At 39.7% G+C, this 25,519-nt stretch overlaps 1 protein-coding gene across 5 annotated transcripts; it reads right to left on the bottom strand.

Annotated features, from left to right (window-relative positions):
* Positions 1-1,845: 1,845 nt before the first annotated feature.
* Positions 1,846-25,104, bottom strand: hnrnpa1a (heterogeneous nuclear ribonucleoprotein A1a). 5 transcript variants are annotated; one of them, XM_067431995.1, is made up of 13 exons: positions 24,971-25,104; positions 24,266-24,388; positions 23,291-23,437; positions 22,181-22,391; positions 21,994-22,086; positions 21,804-21,863; positions 19,137-19,238; positions 18,864-19,037; positions 13,785-13,934; positions 10,909-10,978; positions 6,675-10,480; positions 6,478-6,601; positions 1,846-1,961 (listed from the first exon to the last, which is right to left on the bottom strand). In XM_067431995.1, exons 1-10 carry the CDS (start codon positions 25,061-25,063, stop codon positions 10,917-10,919), a joined length of 1,215 nt encoding a protein of 404 aa, XP_067288096.1. In that variant the 5' UTR covers positions 25,064-25,104; the 3' UTR covers positions 1,846-1,961; positions 6,478-6,601; positions 6,675-10,480; positions 10,909-10,916. The 5 variants fall into 5 exon arrangements, with proteins under 5 accessions (XP_067288096.1, XP_067288097.1, XP_067288098.1 ...); XM_067431996.1 differs by having other exon boundaries at positions 6,675-6,744; XM_067431997.1 differs by having other exon boundaries at positions 21,804-21,818.
* Between the last annotated feature and the right edge of the window lie 415 nt (positions 25,105-25,519).

Genomic DNA, 25,519 nt, shown 5'->3' with positions numbered 1-25,519 from the left:
TCTACTTCCATGTCTTCTGATACGGAGAAGCTTCTATGTACAGCATACATTATCCCATCTGAATCCATAAAGGGTCTTCCAAATTCTGATGTATTGACAAATAAGAAAATTGATTAAAACAAACATGCAGCTTATATACAGCTGATAAATGGGTTGAGCTTTATTTTATATGTGCACTTACAGTGTACCGACCTAAGAAATAGGTATATACCTAATAAAAAGTAATTTTATTTATTTTAATAAAATTAGTTTCTTAATATTTAGTGTTAGCGTTTGGGTAGTTTGTGTGTTACACAGATCCTGGGTCAGCGTTTGGGTAGTTTTTGTGTAACTCAGTTCCTGGGTCAGACGTAACAACCCAGTGTTTGGGTAGTTTGTATGTCACTCAGATCCTGGGTCAGACGTAACAACCCAGCGTTTGGGTAGTTTTGGTGTTAAACAGATCCTGGGTCAGACGTAACAACCCAGTGTTTGGGTAGTTTTGGTGTTACACAAATATTGGTTCAGACGTAACAACCCAGTGTTTGGGTAGTTTGTGTGTCACTCAGATCCTGGGTCAGACGTAACAACCCAGCGTTTGGGTAGTTTGTGTGTTACACAGATCCTGGGTCAGACGTAACAACCCAGTGTTTGGGTAGTTTGTGTGTCACTCAGATCCTGGGTCAGACGTAACAACCCAGCGTTTGGGTAGTTTGTGTGTCACTCAGATCCTGGGTCAGACGTAACAACCCAGCGTTTGGGTAGTTTGTGTGTTACACAGATCCTGGGTCAGACGTAACAACCCAGTGTTTGGGTAGTTTGTGTGTTACAAAGATCCTGAATCAGACATGACACAACCCAGCGTTTGGGTAGTTTGTGTGTTACACAGATCCTGGTTCAGACGTAACAACCCAGTGTTTGGGTAGTTTGTGTGTTACAGAGATCCTGGGTCAGACGTAACAACCCAGTGTTTGGGTAGATTGTGTTACTCAGATCCTGAGAGACGTATCAACCCAGCGTTTGGGTAGTTTGTGTGTTACACAGATCCTGGGTCAGACGTAACAACCCAGCGTTTGGGTAGTTTGTGTGTTACACAGATCCTGGGTCAGACGTAACAACCCAGCGTTTGGGTAGTTTGTGTGTTACAGAGATCCTGGTTCAGACGTAACAACCCAGTGTTTGGGTAGTTTGTGTGTTACACAGATCCTGGGTCAGACGTAACAACCCAGTGTTTGGGTAGATTGTGTTACTCAGATCCTGAGAGACGTATCAACCCAGCGTTTGGGTAGTTTGTGTGTTACACAGATCCTGGGTCAGACGTAACAAACCAGCGTTTGGGTAGTTTTTGTGTTACTCAGATCCTGGGTCAGATGCAATAAATACTTATGTTAAAATGAGTTTTCCGAACTGTACACTGATTGTTTATGGACAGGTTATGGAGACAGTCACAGAATATTTCAGCTATGAGTGAAACAGCGTTTCAGGCCAGACGGGGTTGTTCTTAACCCAGTGTTTTTGTTGGCCATTTCCGAATATGCATCATTATGAGGATGGTTGTGCCAGTGGTTTAACTAATGAAGTTGAGCTCTAAATACAAATGCTTTTCTTCCAAGAATATCCATTTGATTTGAAACGTTTTTTTTTTTTTAATTCAAAATGTATAATTTTGTCCACATTTCTGACAACTCCACTGGTCTGTTGACGTAATAACCTGTACTTCATCACTGGACCTTACCTGAGAGGTTGGACGACATTAATAAGTCATTTTTCAATGCCCAGTTATGCCTTTAATCTCAGCTGATCGCAGACATAATGAAACAATTAGGTGAAGCCCTCCTCTATAACACCACAATAATAAATTCAAAATTCCACACCATGTTAACTTTTATTAAAAAAATTGTACAATTCAAAGTAACGTTTAAAAAAACACATTTTTTGAAGGCTGTCCTGCAGCTTTTTGTTTTGTTCCATGATTTGATAACCTGAAGGAGAAAAGAAGAGAAAAATGCATCAAAAGTGTTCCAGAAACCTTTAACACAAATGGCATGCTTCAACTAAACACTGAACATTCAGATGCATCTAACCGGATCATGGGCCAAAACATAGTGTGCATATTTTATTGAGAATATTGAGAAAATTTCACTAATAAAACCAAGAGATACATTTTCGAAATTCTTTTAAGGAAACTTGAGCGGATTTGAGGCTTGAATTAAGGTTAAAAAGTTACCAATTAAAAGAATTAGTTCAAGTGTGTGCTTTGCATATGGCTGGTAATATTGAAATGAAGTGTTGTATCTTTGAGTGAAGGAGTTTCTGTAGTGATGAAGTTTTTGACCGTCACCACCATTGTGCAGAAGAGTAGAGTTTATGATGGATAACCGCATGCACTAATACAAAGCTTGATGCCTTGTTCAGTGAGCATTAGGGATGTCAATACTCAATATAATATTGAACCGTTCAGTACGGTATTCACGGTTCAATACGCGCTGTTGAATTGCGTTTTTTTTTGGTTTTGCATTTAAATTATTATTTCCATTTTCCTGTTTGAAATATTCCTCTCAGTTTATTTCGGCTCTTTCTGAGTGTGCCTGCGAGTCTACGCTCTGATTTCAGCAAATATCCAATCATATGCTCTAAAGTTAGGGGGTGTTTAGCCGCGTTTTAAAGCCTTGCCGGTTAAAAATGTCTAATGTTTACCCGGCAAGGCACGGACTGTTCAATGCATGCACTGTTTTGCATTGAGCGTGAGCACTAAACGTCTGTCTGGATCTAAAAATTACTGGACAGTCTTCCTGCTGTAATACTGTCAAATACACACACGGTTAACATATAAACGCAGTCTGTTATATCTAAAGTGAAAGTTAAATCACGTGCGTCTATATATGAGATGTGAGCAGGTCTCTAACTGACAGCAGCAGCCTAGTGAACACGTGTCCTTAAAGGGACAGATCACCTCTAAAATGATGCTAATAAAAAAAAAAAAAGACCTTTAATACAGCAGCTTTTAATAAATGTTGTATATTGAAGACTATTTAGTTTTAATTTAAGCCTACAATTATTCATTCAATTTCATACTTAAATGCTACTGTACATCTCTGAGCTGCCACTGTTAATCTTTATATATATTTATTTTATATTATACAATACACTGGGAATGTGTACAAGGGTCTTTTAGGTAAAGTTTTAAGTTTAAGTAAGGGTTTTTAAGTCTTTTAAGTAAAACATTTTCTCCTTAACCTTTTTCTGTTCCTGTCGCCTAAGAATAAAAAAGCAAAAAAAAACGAACCGGTGGTTAAAAACCGAGGTGTGTATTGAACCGTGGACTAACTGTATTGTTGCATCCCTAGTGAGCATTACCTTTGCTAATGCCAGTGCAGTAACAGGTTTGTTTCTACTTGTGCTGTGCTTTTAATTGTACAACATAACTCAAAGTCAAACATAAACTCTCAATTCACTCTAATTCACACACTTTTGAGATAGAAATTAAAATAAAAAAGCACATTTCACTAAAAAATTTAATGAATTGCGTCATAAACCCTATGACAGAAATTGTTTCTTACGCGAATGTCCGTAAAAATAAATGTGCAGCCACCAGTGATAAACTTGTGCATTCGGATGCCGTTTTATTCCCGGTGGAGGAGCGAGCTTTGATCTGCACTTGGGAATGCTCCAAGTGGTCAAAAACATTAGCCTAGAAATCTAGACGCACCCTAGCGGCAGCAAATCTAATCTGCCGCGAGTGTCGTCTAGCAACTCTCAGTACACTTCTGAGCTGTAAACGCCAAACTCTGGTCAGGCCAATCACATCGTGTATAGAGTCGGCGGGCGGGGCCATAATGACGGCAGAGTTGCGTTTGCGCACTTCTAGTAAACACAGAAACTGGCGAACGGCGGTCTTTCGAATCAGCTTTGACCGCGACTCTGGAAGACTTGGAGTTAAGCTTTTCTCTGAGAAAAGAACGGCACTGAAGTCATTCGGTATCGGAATCGGCCATGTAAAATCATGATCGGTGCATCCCTAATTTCAGCAAATATCCAATCATATGCTCTAAAGTTAGGGGGTGTTTAGCCGCGTTTTAAAGCCTTGCCGGTCACCGGTTCAATGCATACAATGCATTTGACCGCGACTCTGGAAGACTTGGAGTTAAGCTTTTCTCTGAGAAAAGAACGGCACTGAAGTCATTCTTAAAAAGGGAAGATGTGTTCAGAGTTTAGCCGACCGGATACCGCGAATGTTTAGTCTGTCAGCTAGCTCCGCTTCACCTTCGTTGCTCTGGTTGGTGTAGCGCTAGCCTATCGCGTGCAGAGGGAGTTTGAAAGACAACCGTTTATCCGCCCCTCGGATTGAGCTGCCAATGGTGAGTTTCCAGACCAAACATCTTGATGTGGGACTGGCTTGTCAGGCTACAAAAACATGACTGTCTGCTGTAAATAAAATGTCATATGCTTGGTATAATAAAAATAAATGCATATTTGATTTATTGGAAAATAATATCCTAATTATTATTTAAATCTGTCTAAAAATAGTAAGCTATATAGACACACATTATAGTTAAAATGGTTATGTCTTGTATTTTAACTTAAAATAAAGGACGTCATTTTATTCCACATTACCCTGGATGCCTGCTGAACGTAGCCCTGCCCACAACAATCAAATCATCAGGGCGGCCTTTATACGATGATTGACAGATGATCAACAGTAATGTAATCATCACCAAACAGCGCTGGGGTTGAATTCGCTCTAATCCTAAACGGAGAACTTATTTGTATATGCATTCACCTTTAATATTTCTCTCAAATATGATCGTGTTGGTAAGTACTGACTGCAGTCTGAGTATGACGACGTCAGGCTAATTCCACATGGAAATGATCCGAAATAAGTTAATACAACGGCCCATTTCAAATGTTTACATGTTTTTATTTAAAAACTGAGCTGTGATGCTCATTTTTCAAAATTTTGAGCGGTGATGCTCACTTGCCAGCATTTCAGCAATAAAAGTCTAGATCTTTAAAATGCACCCAAATTACAGCGAATCACAACCGTACGGTGCTCTGCAGGGGTCAAAAAGAATATAAACAGTGAATTTTTAAGTGATATATTCGTGAAAACTTGCCAGGGTGTTTGTTTGAAAACAGGAGGTAATCTAGCCAGGATTTTTACGCAGGTGGTGGGAGAAAAACACTATTGCCGTGTGAATCCAGATTGTCAATCACGGACTAGCCCCTGTCAATGATGAAAATACCTTACGTCCCACGAGAAACAATATAGAATAGAGCTATATGCGAAATAATTAAGGAGATTTTACATGATTTATTAAGGTTGATTCCATTAAAGAAATTCAAGCCTTAAAATCTATCCAGAAATATGTGTAATAATGTTACCATAAATTTAAAGCAGCACTAGGTAAATTTTCAACCTTCATAATATATTTTTTAAGACTTTTGTGATGATAAATCGACTTACAATAGGTTGAATGACACGTCTGCCATAGCCTGATGGGGTCTGTATCGTTTTTAATCGTACTTTTAAACTTCCGAGTTTCGGGTAGTAACCCGAGAAAAAGAAAAGAACTACAAAATCCGACTGCTTTACGGCATATACGCCACTTCCACCAACACACACACTTCCTTACATTCGGACGTGCGAGCCCAACTTTGTTCGTCGGATAATACAGTCATGTCCGAAGCAGCACAGACAAATAAGAAAGAAAAGGTTTTGTTGGAGGAAAGCAATAAGAGGAAACGAAAAAGTGATGTGATTAAAGGCAGGACGAGGGTCAACATGTGACCAGCGTTTGCTCGTCGGCGTGAGCTGAAGGAGGCGCGCCCGACCGATGCTGTCCTGCTTGTTACGGTGAGCTACCACACAAACATTGAACTGAAGGATCATATAGATTCTGGAAAACGCTAACCAATAGACTACTATAATGACGCTGGCTTGTAAACGTGAGCATCGTGATTATTTAGCATTTGAAAAAATAAAACCCATGAAATTATATTCATATGACATGCTGAAACATATGCCACTGACTGTACCTGGGATGACATTTCACACACGCCGCCAGAAGAACACCTGCATGTGAACTCCTCCTGCAGTGTTCAGGGTAACTGTTAGTGCTGCACCGACCCACGGGACGCTTTTATGAAGTTATTTGGCCCGCCCCGCACCACTATATATATTTTTACAACCCGCCGCGCACCCGCGACCATTAAATAGACATACGGGGTCCGCGGGTTATGAGACGACCCGCGCATCACTAGTTCAGGGCTATCAGGGTTGTCATGTCAACAAATGCACGCGCGATGGCATCCCCTGATGTAGGATGACAGCTCTTACGACAGTAGTTGAGGACATTATTTTTTCCAAACTGTAGGGGGACCCCGAGAGCAAAAGTAGCCAAGTGCGGCGTTAAGTTACCAATAGCACACTTTTTTTTTACAGTGCAGTAACAAAAGAAAACACGCAAAATGTATCAAATTCAAACAAAATCAGCTTACCGTTTTAAATATTGTCCGTCTGCAAACGTGTTGAAAACAGCACAGTCTCGTAATAGGAATGAGTGTTAAAATGTTTGTGCAGTCGCTGATTTAGGGCAGGAGTTTGCCACAGTCTTTAACTACCCTAGAGGTAAAGAAAAGAGTCCTTTAGTGAAACAACGAACCAAACGACGATCAATCCAATGAAATAAACTCACCTTTGAGATCACCGGCCATTTGAATTTGCTGTAACTGTGTCACAGGTATAAAATCCAGCAGTTTATATCCCTGGAAAAAGAAGGAATGGACTTAAAACCAAAACAAGGAGAGAAACAAAAAGACATGTAGCCAAGCACAGAAAGACTGAAGTCATAAGTGTCTCATGCACCACTGACACAAAAGACTACTTTAGAACAGAAAATGTACCGAACCTTACTTAAGACACAGTTGAAAATGTGGTCACTGTGATAGTTCGGCAGACATGTTTTCACCACAACCACGAAAACAACCAAACAACAGAATCTTTACACTGTTACCTCATTTTGAGGAGCACAAATAATTCACATGAAAGAAAACTAAAATTCTCCTCTTACCTACCAGTCTGGCATGTTAAACACCTTACTTTGGTAGCTGTTTCTCGCTAGTCTTACAACAGCAATCATCTGTTCTCAATAAGACTGCTGGCGATCCCAATAAGCTAGCCTCTCAGCTGGCTCATCCCAATGGCTAGCCTCTCTTCGATGGAGCGCTTCTCAACAGTCTCTTCTCTTTGGCTAGCCTTTAAGCTGGCTCCTTCCTCCTTTGCTGGCACTTCTGACCGTTTACGTGCGAGATTGCCTTCAGGTGGCAATTCAGAGTTGCTAAACATCCTCTTATGGCTTTCATTGACAACAGGAACAGAATTTTTCTAGGAGATGAACTACGTGCCACCCATGTGTTGCACGATACAAAAACACGTGCTAGGCTCAATTATAACAGTAAATGAGCAAGCTGATTCAGCTAAATGTTTTCATATAACCAGCGTTATATTAATTAGGCAGCAACCAAGGCTTTAGGGTAAAGCTACAAAAGAGAAATACCCGACGGCATCAGAATGCACTGTGGGTCCGAGAACTGAAGAACATCATCAGGGTTTCTGCAGGTTTGATGAAGGTAAATTTAAGACCTTTTAATTAGGGGTGTAAGAAAATATCGATACACGTGAATATCGCGATATTATGTTTGGCGATACTGTATCGATTCTCAAAAACGCTGTATCGATATTTATTTATTTATTTACATCCAAGATTCCTGGCTTTGTGTTTGGTTTAAACCACAGACTGTATAACACCCAACCGCTAGATGGCAGTGTTATCTCAGAACGTATAACGGACGCGGAGAAGTGCAGAGTAAAAGTGCGTGCATCACTAGTGTTTAGATTAGCAAACCCAGCTCTCAAGACGATAGCATTATTCCGCTCCTGCAGTATAGAGCTGAAGTGTGGACTCATGTTGGCTTCAGCTAAAAAGAAGCCACTAAGGAAATCGACAAGAATCATTTTGTTTGCAAAATAGGCCAAGTTATAATCTTATACTCGGGAAACACACTGAAACAGAGAGCTCGCTTAACATCCTGACGTCACCCGCGCTGCTGAGAAGTGTTTTGATAGAATGTCCTGCACGCTTTCCTCTCAGTAACAAAATAAACACACACCAAAACTGACAGCGGTGGCAGGAGAACGAAAGATAATAGCGATGTGGATATGGATGCACCAGCTCTGCAGTTCAGTAACGTTACTTGAAATAGCACTTTATACAATAGACTGCTTTATAGAAAACAGCTTTAGGGTCCGATCACACAGAACACGTTTTTCAGGTTCGAAAACGCGAGGCGCACTGCACTCCCTTTTTTGGTCTGCGTTTTCTCATTCAAAAATGAGCAGTGCGCTTTAATGTTTCTAGCCAACCCCCGAATCACCTGAACTGTCAGTCAAATCAATGTAACGGTCAACGGAACGGAAGGCCCGCCTCTTCATTCATTCGATTGGACAACAGAACATAAGCGCGATGATGTTGCGCACTTTTCCGCTCAGAGTTGACTTTTTTTCAACTTCATGCGCTCGGAGCGCTCCTTCAAAAACGCGAGGCACAGCAAGCGGTTTAAACGCGAGGCGCCCAGGGCGCATAAGCAGCGCGCATAACGCTCTCTGCCAAACGAAATCCATTCAAAAAAGGCGCCTCTCGCTGCACAAACGCGTTCTGTGTGATCGGGGCTACTGTGTTAAATATAAAACAAACAGTCACAAAGAATCCTGCAGTCACTTTACATTTCCCTCAACTTAGATTGCATATGATTAGTGATATAGATTATACTGCATTAATTAAATAAAATACTTTGTCTCGTGTTTTAGGCTTATGGTTGTGTTCTTTATTCTTTTAAATTATAAAAAACAAAAACACACAAAAAAGAAATATAGCAATATATTGCCTCTCTTACAATATCGCAATATATTGCAATATATCGTATCGTAACCCCTGTATCGTGATACGTATTGTATCGCCAGACTCTTGGCAATACACAGCCCTACTTTTAATAACACGTCAATATGTTCTCTGTCTAAGCACAATGATGAGTTATATTAGTGACGCTTCAAAGTTTGAAAACGCAATTTCCAACAGATCTCCATTACTTTTGAAATAATTTTACAAAAAAAAGGCTTATTTCGAGATGAGAAATCTTTGGAAATCTTGTGATTTTATTATTAAAACAAGAACAAATATCTGCCAGTTAGTTCATAAAAATCTTTGCTTTGAGACTTGCTCTTGTTTTAAGCACTAACTCACTTAATTTTGTTAAATTACTGAATTTCTTCATGCCATCAAAATTTTGATCTAAGGATGTTTTGATGCTGGAAAACAAAAATCCTGAGGAAGAACATCAGTTTTTACAGCGCATGCAATTTAAAATTGCAATTAAATCTTTTATTTTATTTTATAGTTTCTCCTATTTTTTTCCCCCCTGCTTTAATAGTTGGATTACATTGCTGACTTCCGTTCATCTTAAGAACACAAATGAAGATATTTTTAATGAAATCTGAGAGATTTCTGTCCCTCCATTGACAGTCTAAGCAACTTCCACTGACGCTTCAGAAAGTTCATAAAGAGATCGTAAAACGAATCCATACGGATCAAGCGGATTATTCCAGATGTTCTGAAGAGACTCGATGGCTTTATTTGATGAAGGGTTTGGATCGACATTATGAGGAGTAAATGATGACAGGATTGTCACTTTTGGGAGAACTGTCCCTTTAAGTGCTCTGACCTACTTTTGATTTATTCATCCGAAACTTGGACAAATTCTGTGTCATTACGCATTATACAGTAAATTACATTTTAATGAATAGATTCGGCAATTCCATCATCCCAGAAATCAGAGCCCTAACTTAACGTCATGATGTTTAACTTAAGACTTTCTGATCCAATTTAAGACATTTTTAAGGCCTTAAATTATGGAAGGTCAAATTAAGACCCGCAGAAACCCTGATCATTTACCAAATCAAAACACTGACGAATGCAATTAAATAAAAAAACTGGAGCGGTTTATTTAATCTTGATTGGTGACTGTTTACATTTAAAAAAAAGAAGAAGAAAAAAAAGAAATGCATAAGACAGACACCCTACTGGTTCAAGAGAAAAGCCAACACAATAATTAAACCCTGCATAAAACCTCATTGGAATGCTTTGCACTTCACAGACAAAAAAAGAAAAGAAAAGGGAAAACTACAAACTAGTAAATGTCTTCCAGGACAAGAGTACTTTTGAAAACGTTCTTTTTTTCTTCTTGTATTTTTTTTTTTTTTTTTACACTTTCAAGACCCCCAACCCCGTTCCCACATGATTTTCCTCCCCTATTGAACACGTTCTCTTCGCGTGGCAGACGTTAATATCGCCAGCACGCCGCTTGGCTGGGCAGATCTAGGTGTAAACCTGCTTGCTTCTCTCCTTTCCCTGTCATCTCTCTCTGGCTCTCCTCTAAGTACTGTAGCCTGTTGGACAATACGGAACATAAATTCAGTTACACTTTGCAACCTGGCTTTGTCTTTATCAAGAGCTGAACTGGAGGGGAATGAGTAGTAGTAGCACAGAAGCAAACCTTCAGGTCAGCTAAGACTGCATGGTTAGGACAATGAGGATGAGTTTGCATGTGCTGCAGCCAGAAGGTTTGGAGAGCAACTCAAAATCAACATTCGGCTTGTGATACTGGATCTTAGCTTAACAAGATTTGAAGGTTTGCTGCTGGATCCCCTGCACTGAAAACTCAATGGTTTTACTCATTTACCGACCAATTGAAGAGTGATTAGGGGCTAACATTTGCATAGGTTACGCATCTTATGAGATGTTTGGACATGGATGAGCTAAAACAAACTAGTGGCTAACTTCAGAGCCTCTTTCCACAAGCGGGGCAAATTCTTACCCTGGAATTTAAAACCTCCGCCCGCCAGAGCTGCCTCCATAACCACCACTGGAGCCTCCTCCATAACCACCTATAAAAAGAAGCATGATCGAGCTATGACAAAAATCCAGTCATGATAATAGTTCCTTTCGATAGACTTCAAAACATCCCAACTTCCAAAAGAGCCTCAAGGCTAGTTCACACCAAGAATGATAACTATAAAGATTTAGTTTTAGGGGGGGGTCTAATGCTATTTCATGCATTCTGACTTATTTACACTGTTAAAGAGTTGATTCACTTGATACACACTCCTTCAGAATTCAAACAAGTTTCAGTAAGTTAGTATCAATATGGTCCCATATGACTTCAAAAAGATCAGGATTGCTTGTATGGACACTTCACCTCGATGAGCACACACACAAGCACGCACGCACAGACAAAATCTGCAAGTTCTGCAAGTGTGCGTGTTTGTTCCCGGTCACGAGTGGAAACCGCAGGTGGTGAGTGCAACTGCATCAAATGTGTGTGGTGCTGGCAATCGGCGCAAATGCATATAATGTAAACAACCCCAACCAAGCCTGCAGTCTTCCCCTCAGATACTGAAGCTTTCGCGCCTTGATCGCCCCCCGGTGGCCGGTCCCAGTATAGCCGCCCCTCTGTTTTCTAATGGATGCGAGGCAAACTAAACAATAAAATTACACTTCAAAGATTTTTTTCCCAAAGTTAGTTTATGTCATTGAAGGCAGTTATCACCACGATGATTTCATTTCAAGTGTTGGTTTTTAAAAAAAATGTATTTTTAGTTAGTTATCTGATGCTATAAAAACGGGGAGGGGGGGGGAGAGACGGATGTCATGATTGACAGCGACTGACGGCTTCTCTGAGTGAAGTTGTCACTGAGGCACTAACGGACTTTTTTCAGAATTTTTGGGAGCAGATTGGAGCTTTAGCTTTAATTTCTACATTTCCATAACTGTTTATTTCACACCAACATAATTTATTGTTCTGCATCTGCAAGAGTGTGGGCGGGCTTTTGATATCGCAGCAGCATTTCCTGCTCGTTCCTGCTCTCTAATGCGCAACTCCGGTCCCGAAATCGCTACTGCGCAGACTCGGTCCCAAGATGTCAGCGCCGTGCAGGCCGCCTGAAAGCTTCAAATACAGCAAGCGTAAACAGATGATGTCGATTCGTCCATATTTTTTTACGGTCTATGACCCCAACGCATAGAGAAGCGAACGTTATCCAGGGATAAAGCATGATGTATTGTGTGTGTGTGTGTGTGTGTGTGTGTGTGCCTCCACAAGCTTGGCTGTCGTGATGTGCGTATCCGCGATAGCCACACCGCAGGTTATGTGGTCAAGTATAGGGATCGCAGTTGATCAGATCCGGTTAGGAAAGCATTTTACATTTGCGGAAAAATTGCAAAGTTTAACCATCATAAAGTGAAAGTTTTTCATTTCCAAGCGTTTTTAAGTCCTGTTCATTTAAACAAGACGACCAGAACTCACGCATTGTTTTCTGTGCGCACAGAACCATGTGAAGTCCATGACGACCGAATTACGTTATTTATTTGTGCTTGAACTGACGTGTGCACACAAAAGTGAAATGCCAATCTTGGCGAGTATCCTTGAAAACGCAGTTGATTATGTTGTAAACAGAGAAAAAACCCAACAGATGCTTATTAAATTGGATCAGTGCGTTTGTCTTAAAGTGACAGTAGCCTAATATCCCTGCTGCCTGTCACCAATTTTAATCAAACAAAAGAAAATCAATGTTGTAGCTTTAACAAAGATAAATTGTATTTATTAATTTAATTTATACAGTGAGGACTTATTTTACATTTGATTATTTGATATTTGATATATATTCTGTACCTGAATACTGTTAGATTTACCTGATAGCATAAAGCACTGCTTACTTCATTTGTATCTTTGTTCTATCACATTTATCTATGCTTGCAATGTGTTTATTATTTTCTACGCAGGATGCACTACCCTACAAAATCAGCCCAATCAACCTAGAATGATGAATTCTTTCCAAACAGAGCGATTCAAATCATCAGGTGAAAGTTTTCATATTGCTAAATATATCATAGGAAAACTAAATATCGCAATGTCAGATTTTTCCAATATTGTGTAGCCCTACAAAAACATTGACAGCCAATCAGAATCCATCCTGCTGTAAAGAGCTTGAACATTTAAAGTGACAGTCAAGCATGCGCTTAGAATAAACGATATCGTTCGCTAAAAGAGTTATCTTTATAGTTATCATTCTTGGTGTGAAAAGGCCTTTACACCGTGTCCTAACCATATGCGACATGTGATAAAAGGCATCTTTTCCCTTTTAATCAGACTAGCTGCAGTATGCAAGGAGTGACAGGGGATTCTCTTTTAGAAAGGGTTTGTATTTCTGCGATGTCCCTGCTGGAACAACAACATACAAAGTATGACAATGATAATCTGAGGTGGTGATTAAATGATTTAAACATTAAATAAAAGCACACAAAGTGACTACGCGACAATGGATAATTCACCTCAGATACTGAAAATAAAGGAAACGTTCAAGCTGAGCAATGTGAACAAAAAAGTGTATTCTATGACAAAGATTGTTTCAGTCACTCAGTATGTATTTTTTAAAATGCTAAATGGCGAAACATTTACGAATTTGTTTATGTGCGAGTGCAGTGCGCTTGCAGAAAGAGCTCCGCCCACACGCTCTTCTGATTGGCTGTGATTTATGACTGATTTTGTCATATCCTGTAGTTGCGTCACGTCTGGTGAAGACAGACAAATTGCTTGTTGCTGGAATTTTATCGCATCTGGTTAAGACACGGAGTTAATGCAACAATTTGAATTTAAACATGAAGTGATAATACTACACTGAAATAATCACTCACCACCATATGGGCCACCGCCACCGCCGCCACCACCGCTCCTTCCACCACCTCCGTAGTTTCCTCCCTTCATTGGGCCGTAGTTAGAGGAAGATTGGTTGTTGTAGTTGCCAAAATCATTGTAGTCACCACCACCTCCACCTCCAAAGTTGCCTGTGAAAATTTAGGTGATCCATTGAAAACGTATTTGCTACAGAAGCAGCACGGTATCACATGTAGAACTACTTTAACAGTATGTACTTCAAATTAATATTTTATGACTAAAAACTAGAGATGCACCGATTGCAATTTTCTTGGCCGGTGCGACCCGCCGATACCGTTTTTTGCACTTAAAAAGCACCATTGTAGTGTAGTAAGAAATGTGTTATACAAATAAACTTGCCTTGCGTTATTATCCAGATTAAAATGTGCGAGCGAGCGCGAGCACGAGAGAGAGAGAGAGAGAGAGAGAGAGAGAGAGAGAGAGAGAGAGAGAGAGAGAGAGAGAAAGAGAGAAAGAGAGAGAGAGAGAAAAAGACGTGCGAGGGAGGATCTCTCTGCTCATTCTCTCTGTTAACATGCGAAGCAGGATCTACATCACTCATAAATGTAGAAATAAATCCCAAAGACTGATCATATTAAGGCTTTGGTGGGCTAAAGATTCAGAGATAAAACAACTCAAGTATTGATAGCGGTATCGTTTGTCCTGATGCTTATCAGTATTCTGGTATTTGACCAATTACGTACTCGTCCAAAAAAAATAGGGTTTCTCGGTACCCATCCCTATATATAGACCAGTTGTGCGCACACTTTTGGTGAGTGCGAAACCTGCAGGAATGACAAAGGATGCGGACCCTGTACAGGGTCCAGAATGAAATCCGCCTGGATTTGGCCTACCCAAATTGAAAAGCTTCCCATACCCACATTCAGTTATTCTCTAAAGAATCAATTTTGGTGTAATTTTACAGAAAACCCTTTCAAGTAGGGATGTGCATTTCAAGCAAAAATAATATTCGATGATCGCTGGGAATTATTCGAATATTATTCGAAAATCGCACCCCTCCCCCGCATGCACGCAAACTGGCATAGGTATATCCTTAAATAAAAGCCTTTGGTCAATTAAACGCCGGGTCTCTGATAGTGGCGTGGTCAGCACAAACAAATAAAGACCGGGGGAAAATGTGTGTATAATCTCCTAAATGCCTTTCATTTAATGTGCACTCAAGTTCATCGTGTAGGCTACAGTCGGGTTGTGCCGTGAAGGCTGACCAACATCACGCAATCATCCTGATGCCACGCCCGTTCTTGCGAGTGCGACACACACTAATTCTATATAGTCTCTTCTATAGTTAACCTAAAAACTTTGTAGGGATGGCTCTGTAAATTAAATTGAGAATATAACTGATGCATTTATGCCATTTTAAATAGGCTAAATGATGAGAGATGAGATCTGTGAAAATACCGTGTCAGGCAGGCTACACAAATATTGATCTTCTCGTCGTTTTTTATACGTCTTAAACACTATTCGCACGGGATAAGTATTATCTAGGGACCTCTGTGATTTAGAAATTACTCCCCCACAACTGAGTTTTGCGTGGCGCGCATTCGCACGGGATAAGCCTGTGATTTTACTCGAATTTACTGACTTATTACCCGGATATGATGTCAAGACTTCGTTATAGATATAGCTGTATGAAATCATTAAACAGGCATCGATTTCGTTTTGATTATTTTATAGTAATAAATAAACATAATTTCGTTTTTTATTTATTACGCAAAACTCAGATGTGGGGAATTAGCCTAATTTCAGAGGTCCCTAGATAATACTAATCCCGTGCGAATAGTGCTAGCCTACTCTGCATTTAACTTAAAAAATATATTTTATTTTGTACACAGAACAAACAGAATAGAATAGGCTTCAAAATAAACTATGTTGATGAAATATTGTAAAGTGGTCATGAACTAGGCTACACGAACGACCGTTAATAAAAATAGGCAAAATCAAAAATGAATAGGCCCTATCTCCGAGAAAAGTGCGTGCAACCTATTGGAAGCACGGGTGAGTATTAGTTTGGTCAGAAAAATAACTAAATTATAGTTAAAAAAAACTTAGTTAAAAAAATTATGTAAAGCGACATATAAAGTGCATAAACTCTTCTTAAGTGGAAGGAAGCTTTTTTCCCTCACGTGCAACGATAGCCTATAGAAAGCGCGGAGTCATTAATTGGGTTAAAAAAATAACGAAATTATATATATTTTTTAATAGAAAATAATATTTATGTAAAGAAATATATTAAATTAAAAAGTGCTTAAAAGTACACTACTCTTAATGGAAGAAAGCTTTTTCTCTCACGTGCAACCTAAAGCACTGAGTAGGCTAATTAGTTGGGTTAGTAAAATAACGAAATTACAGTTTAAGGATAAAAAATATTTATGTAAAGAGATATAGTAAAATAAAAAGTGTTTAAAAGTGCACAACTATTCTCAAGTGGAAGGAACCTTTTTCCCTCATGCGCAATATAGAAAGCGCAGATGGATCATTAGTTGGGTTGGAAAAATAACGAGATCAGTTTTTTAAAGTAGACAATAATATTTATGTAAAGAGATGGCCTATATTAAAATAAAAAGTGCTTAAAAATAGGCTATACAACTCTTAAGTGGAAGAAGGCTTTTTTCCCCTCACGTGCAACCAGGCTGTAGAAAGCTGAGTGGTTCGGCTAAAATAACCTCACGTGCAACCTATAAAAAATTAAGCGAGGAATAAGCATTTTACATTTTTCTCAATGCTTGTTACCGATTAGGCTACAGTAATTCTGACCGAAATTGCTTTGTCGACTTTCTAGCTTGTTGTTGTATAAATGGTGATATGTTTGCATGTTTCGGAAAAAAAGAAAAAAAGAAAAAAAAAAAAAAATCAATGATAGATATCTGTCCACTGGAACGTTATCGCTTTTATTCGCTATTAATTTAAAACGGTTTAAAGGCTACATATATGAAGAAAGAGAGGGAGAGAGACCAATGGTGACTGTTTAATTCATTATGGTATAGTTAACAATTAATTCACTGTAATGTGGATAAACGCGCTGTCCATGAATCTGTCGTCAGTGCCATTTTTTCAACTATCCCTAACTGACTGTGCAGCTCCCATGGTCATCAAAAAGTTTCTCCAGTCTGACAGTGATCGTCTTTCTAGACGGGACAGTAAACTCGGGTTCTACAAACTCCATCAGACTTCTAAAACCCTCTCCTTCTACAAAGCTGATCGGAAGCATATCTTTAGCGATCATCTTCGTGATGAGGGCCGTTGTTTGCTCTGCCCGTCTAGCATCCGACTTGGTTGATCGGATCATAAAACTAGCCACTGATTGCTGCTGACCTGTGGATGGACCTGCTGGGTATTTTGCTCTCAGATGACTGTGCATTGTAGTGGTTGACCTATGATAAGCAAGCATCGCATGGCAGAGTTTGCACTGCACTTCTTTTTCATTAATTTTATTATAAGAACTCCACACAGAACTCTTATTCGACATCGTGACTCCACGTAGTGTGCATGATGATGTATTATTTTTTTCTTGTGTGAAAATTGATTGACAGCTTTTATGTGCGGATTTGACAGCGCGCGCCACCCGCTGGTTACATTAACACGTCACCACCGCATCAGCGCAGCAAACCTGGATTTTTTTTAGACGACAATCGCACAGCCTATTCGATATTCTATAGTTAAATCAACTAATCGAATATTCGAAAATCGTGACTCATCCCTACTTTCAAGTTACATAAAATACTGCTAAAAGTGATAAACAAGTAAGTATAGTTTGTCTAAGCAGTAATAAAAAAAGCCCCCAAAAAAGTGGCGCTTTTTGTCCTCCCTTCAGATCCATTTGAATAAATCTAGCATACATGATACAGACAAAAAAAATGTCCAGTGTTTGCTGCCATCTACAGGCAACATATACTTTTGTTATACTTACAACATATACTTAAAGTATACAACATATAGTTACTCATAGCTCAGACAACGTATACTTATGTTTTTCACTTTTAGCAGTATTTTATGTAACTTTAAAGGGTTTCCTTTAAAATGACACCACAGTTGTGTATTTAGAGAGCACTGTATGTGGGTATGAGAAGCTTTTCAATTTGGCCCCAGGGCTTAAGTGGTTAACCGGAGCGAATGAGACCAGAGAGTGAGAGGATGCATGTGTCACTCGTGAGAATGCACAGTTGATGTTAATGCCAGTGTTGCTGGCAGAAAAACCCGGCTGGAGACTGACCAGCCCAGTCCAATCATAAGGAAAATCGGCTGATTCTGGTCCCTGGCCAGTCGATTGGTGCATCACTACTTAAAACTAAAGCCGCGTTTCCACAACAAGAACTTTACCCAGGAACTAGGAGCTTTGGGCTGGTACTCTGTGTTTTGACCGCAGGAACCAGGGTCTAAATGAAGTTCCGGGTAAATATTTCCCCCTCCAAACGGCCCTGCTCGCGAGGTCGTACTTGTTCAAAATTCAGGAACTATCGAGAGCGGGTCTTGGGTGCTGAACATGCTGATTGGTTGAGCTCACGCAGCATTTTATTTCAACCAGCATTTTTAAGTCTTTTGAGAGGTTCGGTAAATATCAGTCTTGCTCTTTCTGTCTGATGGCACACGTTCGTCTCAGCCATCTCACAGTCAATGTTTGTAATATCTGATAATAACAGTCATTTTAAATCTAGCTTTACAAGCTTTCAGAATATGCTTTAGTATCAGTGCTCTTATTCGCCGTTTTGTTAATTACCTCTATAGTTAACCAGTACATAACCAGCATGAATCTCCTCCATACTTGTTATTGTTGCAGTGTGTGTCGTGCAAAAAGTATTACTGTCCGTCGCTGACTGAGAGGAGCAGTTGCGCACAGTCCTACATCACCAGACTAATTTGCCTAATCTTAACGGTACTTTAGACCGCAGTGGAAAACGCAGACAGTAGCAGGTCTGGGATAAAAAAAGTTCCTGTTACAAATTGTTCCTGGTAATTTCGGTGGAAACAGGGAAAAAGAGATGACGGGCAAACCTGAGAAAACAAAAAAGGGAACGTGATGATGTGCTAACAAGGCAACTGACCTCCTCCTCCTCCAAAGTTGCCTCCACCACCACCATTGTTATAGTTATCATAGCCGCCGCCGCCACCGTAGCCTCCTCCTTGGTTTCCATAGCCGCCGCCACCACCGCCGCCTCCACCTCCATAACCACGGTTACCACCACCATAATTCGGTCCGCCGCCTCCACCATAGCCACCTTAAAAACAGATGGTAGATAAATGAAAAATTATTATGGAAACTGTTTAACTGTCAAGCATAATGAGAATTGTGTTTATAAAAAGGCCTATTGATTTACCATTCCCTCCATAGCCGTTATATCCACCATCTCCTCCACCGTAACCACCACCTCCTCCTCTTCCTCCTCCACCACCACCACCTCCTCCTCCTCCATATCCACCTACAAATGAAAAATATTTCAAAATGAAGAACTCATTAAAACACTGCAGACCAGAAGTTCTCAAACAGGTGTGCCATGGAATTAGTCCTTACAACCCTAATAATCTTTTCTAATTACGAATTTGCAAAGTACAAAATTGTATTTAAAATAATTTGAAATTAAGGACTAAATAGGGTTATCACGATAACCGCAATATTGTAATACCGTGACACTGACAAGCCGAGCGCAGAGAAATGCAAGGAGCTGTTCACGTTTTTGTCTTTTTTCCGTCATCAACCATGATGGAGATCACTACATTTACATTTATGCATTTAGCAGACGCTTTTATCCAAAGCGACTTACAACTCAGGAGTACAGGAAGCGATCACTACTATTGCTGCTCTCTGTCTCTGTTGTTTGAGTCCTAAATATGCCGGAAAGCCAAACGCCGACGTGTCTGGGACACAGCACCCTCCAGAGGGACACACAACTCTGTGGATTTCACCATCTTCTCCAGCGCTACTTGATGAGATTGAGGCGAATATTGTCCTCACACACCATTCACGTCACCCGGCAAATGTGCTTCTATTGGCTTTTGGTGTGCACACAGCATTACTGTCAGGATTCTGGTCTATTATGTGGACCCTTATTTTGACATTATTTTCTGTTTCACTGCTCTGTTTAGTTTTGGTTTGATTGGTTACGGATGTTCTTATTTGCTGCTATAGTTAGGTTTAGTTTTACATATGTCTAGTTTACTTTTGTTTGTTCTACCCGTTTATACGTCCCTGGGTTTCGGTTGTTCTTGGTCAGTTTGCGTTATTTATGTTCATTCAGAGGATTTGGATTATTAATAATGCCTGTTTTGTTTTTGATTTTCCGTCTTCGTGACTAATGAACATATTGTAACACTTATTTACATGGGCGATATTTACCTGCGTCAGCAATGTATTCGCAGAAATTAAGCCAACTAGATTAAGTTTGCTTGTTATTTATTTACCTACTCATTTAGCCTATTTAATACTTTACTTAATTTTGTTATCACAGGAAATGCGCTCTAAATGTGAATCATTGTTTTTCCATCATTTTGAATATATTTGCATTTTAAACCATGAGGGTGGGTCCATTCATGTGGATTTAGATCTCACGCACGTGTGTGGAGGCTTGACTAAACCGCAGGGTTGCCAGGTTTTCACAACAAAACCCTCCCAATTACTACTCGAAACGAACCCCAAATAAGCCCAATCGCGTTTTTGGGAGGTTCCCCGGTAAAAATCATGTTCCGGTTGGGGGGGGGGGGGGGGGGGGGGGGTTGGCTTCAACCCATGGACATGAAAAACAGCCTGCAGCAACAGTGCTAAAGTAGCCCAATTCCACAGGAAAAGTTAGCAACACTGCTTAACTGATCCAACTTGGTACCTTTTCCCACAAATTAGCAGTCAATGGGCTACACTTGTAACCAGTGCTTCAGGCGCACCTTTAAGACTACATCTACACTAATCCGGATAAAAACGCTCCGCGTCCACACTATCATTTTCCAAAAAATGTTCATCGACACTGAAACGTCTGAAAACGCTTACATCCCCGTACTGCGCATAAGCAAATCCAAGACGCTTCGACTTGCATCATTCCCGCTACTCATTTATTTACTCTTTGAAATTTTGCGGCAATGTCGAGAAGAGGCACTGAGTTTTTTAACAGTGCGTACAAACTGACATTAATATTTAAAAAGGCTGTCAAAACAGAAAGCATACAAAACAACTGCTGTACAATGTCGTTCACCATCTTGGCTGAATTGGTCATATGACTGCATCACATGGCTAAAAATGCGTCATCGTATTAAAAAGCCTCCGTTTTCACAGTCCACACTACGACGTGAAGACGGCGTTTTCCAATGTATCCGCTTTGGAGAGCGTTTTCTAAACGATACGTTTTCATTGACTTAAAACACTGTCTCAGTGTGGACGGAAGGCCAAAACCGAGAAAAAAATATACGCCTAAAAAAAGATCTCAAGTTGAGCCAAGGAGAGATTTTGACTTTTTTTGGTTTTGTTTGATTGTTTTCTGCATGTATGCTTCAACATTGTATCACACACTCAACCAAGCACTGTGCCTTACACACTGATGTTACTGATGGCACAGAAACAGTTATTTCTTTTAATTCTATTATTTAATGTTATCGTTATTTAGTAGTAAATATATTTTTTGAGCTTAATATTTGGCTTGCGTGTGTCCCTGGTTTTTGTTGCTTCCCTCGAGTCAGGGGTCGTAACACCCCCCTAATGTCACCCATGCGTATTTATATAGCAAAGAAAAAGATAAAAGAAATTTTTTTTTTTTTTAAAAGTTACATGGAGCCACTCAAAATCAGTGCAGGGAAATTCCTTCACTGTGACAGCACTAGGATTAATCTAGTACAATTTGTACACTTATTCACATTTGGAGATGTACACAATTGTATTTCGTGCAAATGTGCGCACTTTAAACTTTACTAAAGTAATATTTAGGGACAAAAGAATGAAAATCTCTGCTATAGAGCACTACAACTATAAAATAAAAATAAGAACATGATATGCAGAACGATACCTCCTCCATATCCACCTCCTCCTCTGCCAAAGTTTCCACCGCCACCACCCCCTCGCCCACCTAAGATGGGTTTTATGAAAGATTTTAATAGTCAGAACAAAATCACAGGGCTACGCGACAGCTAAAATGAACATGGTTGACTCTAAGGTACATTTAAGTGAATTCCCCGTCTCCAGTGCGTGATTCTCACCTCGTGGAGTCATTGAGACTCTGTTCATTTCCTCTCTGGAGAGCGCTTTCCTGACTTCACAGTTGTGTCCATTCACCGTATGGTACTTCTGAACTGTGGGGTCAATGGGTATTTTTTTTTTTTAGATGGTTTTAAAAGAAATATTTTTAAATGTAAATCTGCTGACAAAGGATTGGCATTCACTTACTGACAATCCTGTCAACGGCGTCATGGTCATCAAATGTGATGAAGGCGAAGCCCCTCCTCTTATCGCTGTTCTTCTCGGTCATGATGTTCACCTCTTCAATTTTACCAAACTGGCCGAAATACTCGCGCAAGTGTTCCTCATCGGTGTCTTCTTTGATGCCGCCCACAAAAATCTTTTTAACAGTGGAGTGAGCGCCTGGTTTGCATGAGTCCTGAAAAAACATTGTGAAATTAGATGCCTGAAATCAATGATTCAAATATAAGATTAAAACTAGGGCTGGGTATTGACATAAACTACACCATTCGAATCCAGCTCAATTCACAAGCTTGCAATTCGATTAGATTATTTTGGATATCAGGTACAATCCATGGCAAATTTTCTCAAGGAAAACAAATCTATTAACTAATGCAGTTAACTATTTGAGTCGGTTATAGCCCGTAGGCTACATTAGCCTACTATAATATTGAAGGTAAAAATGAACTGATTTGTATACAAAACCTTAATTACTCTCAGTGTTTTTATAATAATAATAATAATAAAGTTATAATACTAAATTTACAATTAGATAATGATATTTTCAGGCAAATAACGGTGGCTGTCATAAAAACTTGCCAGGTTTATTCATACATGCATTAAATAACGTAAGAACCAGTGGCGTAACTTTGTTTTAAAAAGTGGGTGGGACATAAATTGCGTATCATATGCACGCGAAAAACTGCGTAGGCTACTATGCTCATTTTGACGTGTGAGGGCGCTCATACGTCAAAAAGAGCTTTGGCGTGCATATGATATGCACTATGTGGCGTTTTAAGGGCGAATTAAAATATGTACAATAACAATTGCAGAATTTCTTTTATTAAGATGTCCGGAAATCAATTTAATAGGTCGTTTATTGATATAGATCTCGTTTAATTATAGCATCTAAACACAATATAGTGTTGTGCCAAGAATTTTCACGTGAATAAAGCCATATAGATTTGCACACTTTGCTTATAATCCCTGGTCTAGTCTGTTAAACTTGTCAAAAGTTCCATACTTTTGACAAGTTTAATACTTTTACAAACCCCGTTAGGAACCCTGGAGTAATATTTCTCAAAATAAGCCACATACTTCTCTAGAAACCGCCCTCTTGGGTTCGACAGCTCTTCCGTCGACTTTGTGGGGACGAGCGTCCATCGCTGCATCCACCTCACCCACTGAACTATAGGTCACAAACCCAAAGCCCCTCGACCTCTTTGTGTTGGGGTCCCTCATCACCTGCGAGAACAGAAGGGGTTAAAGGAATAGTTCACCCAAAAATGAAAATGTGATGTTTATCTGCTTACCCCCAGGGCATCCAACATGTAGGTGTTTTTTTCTGCAGTAGAACACAAATGATGATTTTTAACTCAACCGTTTCTGTCTGCCGGTCATATGATCATGTGAATGGGTAACAATTCTATGAGAGCAAAAAAAAAAACATGCTTAGACAACATGCACAAAAACCCTGTGGCTCATGACGACACATTGATATCTTAAGACACAAAACGATCACTGTGTGTGAAAAATCAAGCCATATTTATATAATTTTTTCCCTTAAATACAACGCTATATCCAACAGCCTGGAACGCACTTCACTTCCGGTAAGGTAAATATCCACGCTATTGACACCTATATCCAGAGCATTTATTATTGACCTTATCTGAAGTTAAGCGTGTGAAGGCTGTTGGATAAAGCGTTGAATTTAAGGGAAAAAATTATATAAATATGGCTTGATTCCTCACACACACTGATTGTTTTGTGTCTTAAGATATCAATGTGTCGTCATGAGCCACAGGGCTCTTTGTGCATGTTGTCTAAGCATGTTTTTTTTTTTTGCTCTCATAGAATTGTTACCCATTCACATGATTATATGACCTACACAGCAACGGTTGGAGTTAAAAATCTTCATTTGTGTTTTACTAAAGAAACGCACACCTACATGTTGGATGCACTGAGGGTCAGCAGATAAACATCACATTTTCATTTCTGAGTGGCCTAACTTATCCCTGTAAGCAGCTGGTTTCGACCTGACATTAGCATGTGAATGCATGCAGATATACTCACCACACAGTCTGTAAGAGTTCCCCATTGCTCGAAATGGGCCCTTAGACTCTCGTCTGTTGTCTCGAAACTGAGACCCCCGATAAAGAGCTTTCGGAGCTGCTCAGGCTCACGGGGGGTCTGTTGCTGTGGGGAAAACATTAAAGAAAATACATTACATGACAACATTACAAACAGATCAACGTTTATTTACACAATGAAACAGAAGCAGCACATCTCGTTTAGACATTTTGCAATCACACAATCCTAATATACACTGAAAAACGTTTATTTGGAGCAAAAAAACTCGAATTGAACCAGTTGGTTTATTCATCCACATCAAAATTGATATCCGATATTTTCGATCTGCGGTGCACGCGCGCGGCCTACAAAGCCCACCACAAACAAGACGTATTTTCAAAAGGCCGATGGTAAAATAGATGTACACAAACAAAAACATTGTTCTTAATAAAGCCGAATAAGTACAGAACGACTGGTTGAAACAATTCAGAATAGCCTAAATGCGCTTCAGCTCGTGCATCGTTACGAGCCGCAGCTGCGAACAAAGAAATCAGACGAAGCTGCGAAGAAACGGTCGTTTAATCACACATTAAGATTTCTAAATGAATGCATTCACTCCTTAGCATTTTACTTTTACACAACCGCTGTAAAGTTCGCAGTTATAATGTAATCTAAAAACCACAAGCAAACGTCTTCTTGTTTTTTTACCTCTTTGGACATGGCGGTCTCCCGGTGACTGACAGCAGACCTCGCGCAGTCTCGCAGAGAATGGCAGCACGTCGTGGGGTCACTGTGGGTCATTACGTCATATGCAAGGGCGGGACTACGCCCGCTTTCTTCTTTCGTGTGAGAAAATGGCGAATAACATAAACACACACTGCCGCACAGCACACTGCCTAACATGGCTATAAATTCTGGCGCCTATTGCACAAAACTAGGATAAGGGATTAAGCCAGGATATATTGATCCTTACACGACAGCACTGTGCAAAATTGTGCATACAGATGACAAGATCACCAAGATATCCAAGCTTAATCCTTTATCCTAGTTTTGTGCAATAGAGCATTCTGCAATGACAGAATAAACACATTTATACAAATATTTATGCTTCAAATAAATGCTGTTCTTTTGAACATTTTATTAAAAAATAATCCTGAAAAAATATATTAAGCAGCAAAAATTATTTTCAATATTTATAATATTCAGAAATGTTTCTTAAACAGCAAATCATCAAGAATGATTTCTGAAGGATTGTGT

The sequence above is a fragment of the Pseudorasbora parva genome, chromosome 22 (assembly GCF_024679245.1).
Source record: "Pseudorasbora parva isolate DD20220531a chromosome 22, ASM2467924v1, whole genome shotgun sequence".
In the NCBI taxonomy this organism is placed as follows: Eukaryota; Metazoa; Chordata; class Actinopteri; order Cypriniformes; family Gobionidae; genus Pseudorasbora; species Pseudorasbora parva.
Note: the sequence above shows the minus strand (reverse complement) of the source record. Positions and strands in the feature narration are given on the sequence as shown.

Bases quoted from the DNA above. Each gene is read 5' to 3' on its own strand.
- hnrnpa1a (XM_067431995.1), bottom strand. From the start codon at position 25,063: ATGACCCACAGTGACCCCACGACGTGCTGCCATTCTCTGCGAGACTGC. The intron at 22,392-23,290 runs GTATGTGGCTTA...ATGTTTTTTCAG, and splicing joins AGAGGGCGGTTTCTAGAGAA to GACTCATGCAAACCAGGCGC. The intron at 22,087-22,180 runs GTAAGTGAATGC...TTGACCCCACAG, and splicing joins CGCCGTTGACAGGATTGTCA to TTCAGAAGTACCATACGGTG.